Source organism: Labeo rohita, chromosome 11, assembly GCF_022985175.1.
Source record: "Labeo rohita strain BAU-BD-2019 chromosome 11, IGBB_LRoh.1.0, whole genome shotgun sequence".
Taxonomy (NCBI): Eukaryota; Metazoa; Chordata; class Actinopteri; order Cypriniformes; family Cyprinidae; genus Labeo; species Labeo rohita.
In genome coordinates this window covers 6,391,328-6,397,327 of record NC_066879.1, presented here as the reverse complement: position 1 = coordinate 6,397,327, position 6,000 = coordinate 6,391,328, and the positions used below count along the sequence as shown (strand labels likewise).

The 6,000-nt window shown below is 37.7% G+C and overlaps 1 protein-coding gene across 1 annotated transcript in view; it reads right to left on the bottom strand.

Moving 5' to 3' along the window:
* Positions 1 to 1,581: 1,581 nt before the first annotated feature.
* LOC127173473 (spermatogenesis-associated protein 16) overlaps positions 1,582 to 6,000 on the bottom strand; it is an 88,397-nt gene continuing 83,978 nt past the window's right edge. Inside the window, exon 11 of the mRNA XM_051123385.1 lies at positions 1,582 to 1,776. Within this exon, the coding sequence (XP_050979342.1) occupies positions 1,582 to 1,776 (195 nt within the window). The remainder of the gene's footprint in view (positions 1,777 to 6,000) is intronic.

The window sequence follows — 6,000 nt, the reverse complement described above, 5'->3', positions numbered from 1 at the left end:
AAATTAAAATTTGTATACTTTTTAAGTATAAAAGCTTGTGTAGCACTAGCTCTGGGATGCACGTCCACGACGCTATGTACTACAGAATCATGTTGAAAGCTCATGCGCGACTCACCACCTGACTTGCTGATTTTTTTCCGACAGTGGAATAGATATGGTCCATTCTTGACAGCATTGAGATTCCTGCTCCGTTGGCAGTGGTTGGCATTTTCCACACATGCACCACTATGTCTCGTTTGAATGTGGTCTGCCTAAGGCTTAAGAGACTTGTGTTGCCGCAGCACTCTAAGTTCATCGTCTGAGTACTCTGGGTTAAAAAAGGTAGGGTATGGCTAAAAACTCCATCACATTTTCTCCTGCAACTTCAGAATCATCCGACATTGTTGTGCCTTTTTGTTTGTAAACAGCGTTTGACTTACTTGCACTTCATTAGTCTTTGCATGTTCACTTTGTAAACACTGGGTCTGTAGTTCCGCCTATGTTGCGTGTGACCTTTTGATGTGATTCTGTAGTGCGTAGCATTGTGGACGCGCATCCCAGAGCTAATGTTACACAAGCTTTTGTGCTTAAAATGTATACAAATTTTATTTTTTTTCGAAAAAAATGACAGATCGTTTCGCTAGATAAGACCCTTCTTCCTCATCGTTTTGAGATCGCCTTTTGAAGCTGCATTTAAACTACATTTTGGAAGTTCAAAATCAGGAGCACAACTGAAGTCCATTATATGGAGAAAAATGCTGAAATGCTAACCTTAAAAACCATAATTTCTTTACGACTGAAGACAGAAAGACATGAACATCTTGGATGACAAGGGGGTGAGTAAATTATTTGTAAACTGTTGTTCTGGAAGTGGACTTCTCCTTTAACTCTGGTGGACTTAAATTTGAAAAATGTTGTGTATTGATGTCTTTCTGTGGTTGAAATAAAATAAATATATAAAGATGATCAATTCATGTGCTGCTCGAACTGAGGCGCTATAGCAATCTGTCACAACACATTAAAGCCACAAAATGGTATTTAATTTTTGCTTTTCTTAAATTATAAAATTAGAAAGATAGGATTTTGTTTCATACCAAACGTAACCTACTCTGTCTTGTCTGTTGGTGCGTTGTCTGTATCCTCTTTGCTCCGCAATGTTTTTTACTGTGTGAGAACATGATGTGTGGCGTGAGAGCGCGATGGCTTATCAGACATTGCAACAGTAAAGGGGGCGGGTCTTTGCGAAGGGTCAATTGTCCAAAAAAAACTTTTATAAAAAAAAACTGAAATAGCCTATAAATGAGATTCATCCATATTCAGTATGAACTGGTTACATAAGTGAAAAGGCACTATTTTATTCATATCGCTCGAAATCAACCCACTGTAGATGCCCAGTATAAGGTACGTTCATGTGAGGAAGGGGTTTTCTTGTGTCGAGAAGGGAGTCGTAAAATGAATGTGGAATGATTTGAGAAAAGACAGATCTGAATGATGGTTCGCTCTCAAAGCCCATTTATTTTTAGTGAGGATGGAGTAATGGCCTGGAGTGGAGTGTCCTACTTCCTGGCAGAAGATAAGTGTTTGTGGGGTGGCGAAAGGTGCTCACTTATTGGATGACGGGGGCTGGGGGTCGGCTAGCGCATTCGGTTGGCCCTGGGGCAGCACGACGGGACTCCTGAGGGACGCCTTTTTCAGGGCTTTCTTCTCTTCAGCATTTTGCTTTTTGGTGGCTCTTAGTGCCTTCTTCTTCAGATAGGTCTCCTCTAGTTGATAAAGCATCTCTTTCACTGCCTCCACCTGTAAAGGAAAAGTTCGCCCACACATGATGATTTGCTGAGCCTCATGTCATCGCAAATAAATTCGTCTTTCCTTTATGGAACACTGAACGAGACAGTTTGAAAAATATAGCTTTAACCAAGACATGTATTGACTAAGTGTTGTCAGTCTCCAAAAAAAGAGCAAAAATCAGCCATCCTTTGCAAGAATACAATATAGCTTCTAAAGTTTTTGTAGCGCTTTTATGATGCTTTTTGGTCGTTTTTGAAGCTTGACAGTCCCTGCTTGCTGTTTGCTTTTCTTCTTAAACTTTATTTTTTAATGTTTCATCCCAAATTTAAAAGAAAGAGATTTTTTACTATAATGCAAAAATATAAAAATATAATTAATATTTTTAAATATTTATTTAATTTTATAAATATTATCATGTAAAATTCAAACAACAAAATGTAAAATTATATATATATATATATATATATATAATCAACATATCATTTAGTAATGTTAATATATATGACTTCAATCAAATTAGTTTATTTAAACATTGTCATACACAAAAATGTAAACAACAAAATGTTAAATTAAAAATCTATATTATTTTAATAATTTTTTTATTTAAAGTTTTTTATATACATTATAAGAAAATACTATTTTAAGCTATTTCTACCTAATTAGTTCTTTAAAAACATAATAATTTTGTATCATTTAGTATACATATTAGATTAAATTAAATACAAATTAGAAAAACAAAAGGTCCTGGGAAAGGCCTCAAAAAATTCTGTAAATTATTAAGTTTAAAATCGTAATGTTAATCGTAATGTTCACATTAACACAGTGCATTGTTTCCTATTTCTACAAACCTTTAGGTTATTTGACCACTTTATTACAGTGTAATGAGAACATTCAAACATCATTTCTCATTTTATGATCCACCAAAAACTGCAAGTTTAGAATAACATGAGGGAAATGAATATTAATTTTTGTATGTACTGCTGCTTTAAAGGGGTCACCAGATGCCCATTTTCCACAAGTTGATATGATTCTTTAGGGTCTTAATGAAAAGTCTAGAATATACTTTGGTTAAAAAGTCTCAATGGTTGTGTAAAACTACAAAATCAGCTCTGCAAAAATCATCCTGTACTGGTCGAGGTTGCTTTAAATGTTAATGAGCTCTGCTCGCCCCGCCCCTCTCTTCTCTTTGTGGAGTGAGGAGCCTGTTTACTTTAGCCACGTTTAGCCGCTAAACTTGCTAACTAGCAGGTTATTAGGAAAGGTGATCGCAAAGACTCATAAGAAAATCCTTATACTCACTTCTGTTGTAAGTGAAGCTGGATCACAAATGATTTGCGCGAACATAGACGCATTTATCTAGATCGGGAGGTGCATTCACTTCACAAACAAACGTAATCTACTGCATCTTCAGCAGCTCAGATGTCGGGAGTAAATAACGACCACTATGTTCATTATTACATCCAGCAACACAACACCTCAATTGCTCAATCGGAGATATTCTTGTCTAACTTACATCCCTGTTCTGGCATCGAAACAATGGAGGTTGGACTGTTACAGCTGATGTAAGGCGGGTCTGAGGTAAGAGCTCATGTCAATCAACTATCGTGGGAGTGGCCTCTGTGGGTGTGACACCACACCAACAGACATCTGAGAATGGTTCGATTTGAAAAAGGGGATATTATTTTTACAGATTAATTAAAAACCACTGCATGAATTTTTATCATTATAGGGTAGATTTGTACATACACTGCCAACACACATTAATGTTCAGACAACATGTAAAAGTGAAGTTTGTATCCGATGACCCCTTTAAGACACACACAAACACACTATCAAAAAACAGGGACCTGACATATCATATTTATTAAGCTTTTGAGAAGTTTGCAGATCAACACTGAAGCACATTTCTGAGACCTTGCAACCCCCCTTAGAGACTTAATTACCTCCTGAAAAAGAAAGGGACGTGGCTCCCCTTTCGCCCTCTCATTTCTGTGGAGATGGCTGGGCGGGGGAATTTATTGTGTCTGCTCTCGGAGAACGGGAAGGAGGGGGAGTGAAATATGAAAGTGAATGCAGGATGAAGAAAAGCTGCGAGTTAGGAGATGGAAAAGAAAGGCAAGGTTGAGGGAGAGAGAGAGGGTGCTTTGTTGTTCAGAAACATGCAGTTATGGGTAGGTGGTGAGTCCCGTTTGCTTATGAATTCAGTGCAAGTGTGTTTGTTTGGAAGGTTTTTCCTTTTTCTCCTCTGGGAACCGGCCTGAAAGCTCAACAGCAGTGGGCCGAACAGTCATTCCACGTTCAAACGCGTTCTCTCGCTCGATTTTTCACTCAAATACGCTTCCATTTTTTATCTTTCCTTCTCGTTTTCGTTCCTCATGTCCAGCTCAGAGCGAGTAATGGGCACACGGGCTGCCCACCCACTCATAAACACACACAGACTCAGCGCTATCCCAACAACAATTAGCTCTCCATTACTGTGTGTTTGCAGGGCACGGCTCTGCTTCTGCTACCACTCAGGCATTCAGCAGTGATATGCGAGCTGTCAAAACGCCTATCAAACCTGTCGAGCCCATCATTTCGTCCCCAAAACAAAAGGCCTCCTCGTCAGAGAGGAAACAGAGCCCTGATCAAAGAGCCTGTCCATTGCTTCAGAATACAGTAAAGCTCATTATGCAGTCAGACTGTCAGTCCTGCTGGCCTTTACTGGCCTTTTAACCGTTTACATAGATAGACACTTATTCACTAGATGGACTTTTGGGGGTCCTAAACTCAGCCCCTGGGAGGCCAGAACCAAGTATCCTGTTTCTGTGAACAGAAACATAAAATGTAACTAATTTTCATTACTGCTGTGGGGAAAATCATGTAGTTATGGCTAAAATTACAGTCGAATGCTTCTCGCTTTGCATCTATGCTGTAGTCATGACAATCAGTGCATGTTTTTTTCTGTGGCCGTGCATGAATGAGTAATCAGCGTTTAAGCATCTGATACATTTTTCGCAAGAATTGTGATAAGTCTAAGTGCACGGGTAAGTCTGTGTAAAAACAACATTAATGCGAGTTCATGTTAAATTTGACTTCGCCAGTTCAGGCTCTTTGTCTGGAACAAGTTTAAATAGGCAGAATGAAAGCCTGACTCTTGCTGTTTGTTATTTGATGTTAGCAAACGTTAGCAAAGATTTATTTTTGTGATTTGACAATTCTGGACTCTGCAGCTTCAGATACAACTTCTGTCACCTTCTCACCCTCTTTGGTGAAACTCTGTCCATGGCAACATTGATATATAACCGTTTTATGTTGTGTGATTTCTGGTGCTGGTCTAAATTTCAAATGTTACAATGAAAAAGTGGATTATTTTCTTTATGCATTTAGCTTAAAATGCATTATTTGTATATGCTCATTTCAGGAACATTTCCTCTGAGAAGGCAAAGGAGGCAGTGCCTCAAAATATTGGATGAGAAAAAAACTGTAGTACAGAAAGAAACAAAACAACGCCAATATTACAAAGTATAACATTAAAAACGTGTATAAATCATTGCAACATGATTGGATTGTGATTGGTTCATGCGATAAATCCCGCCTCCTGTGCTTGTTCCGCATTCGCAAATCACTCTAAATGAGTGAATGAATATAATGGCTTTAATGGGAAGACTAATTTAAAAAAAGTAAGTAAACATCTCACACACTTAGATATAACCAATTTGTTATGTCAAAATAAGACTTAAAATGGCATGAAAACATGATCTGTGGGAGTTTTTATTGAGTAATCAGCTTCCATCTCCATCTCCATGTCCGTGATCAGTATTTACCAAGCTTTTATGACTGGTGATCCGAAAAATTTAAAAAATAGTTTAAAGTTAACTGTTAAAAAGAATAGCTGAACATAAGTTCACAAATAAAATAAATTGTTTAAATTGTTACAGCCTTGAGTTTTTATTTTGGAATAAATGTAAAATGCTTAAAAATACTAACTTGATGAGGTTCATACTTAGCTTTAATAAATTGAATATTAATTACATTGTTAATGTAAAAATATAAGGAAGAATTATGTCACATGGGCAAAATACACCCACTTGCGTTCAATCTGTTGACCAGTGTTGCCAAGTCTGTGGTTTTCCCGGAGAATTGGGCTACTTTAACACTGTTGCCGCAGGTTGTTTTTTAAGTCTGCGGGTTGAAGCGACCCCAATCACATAATGTTCAGCCCCTGAAATGCTAATTTTACCAGGGGAACCC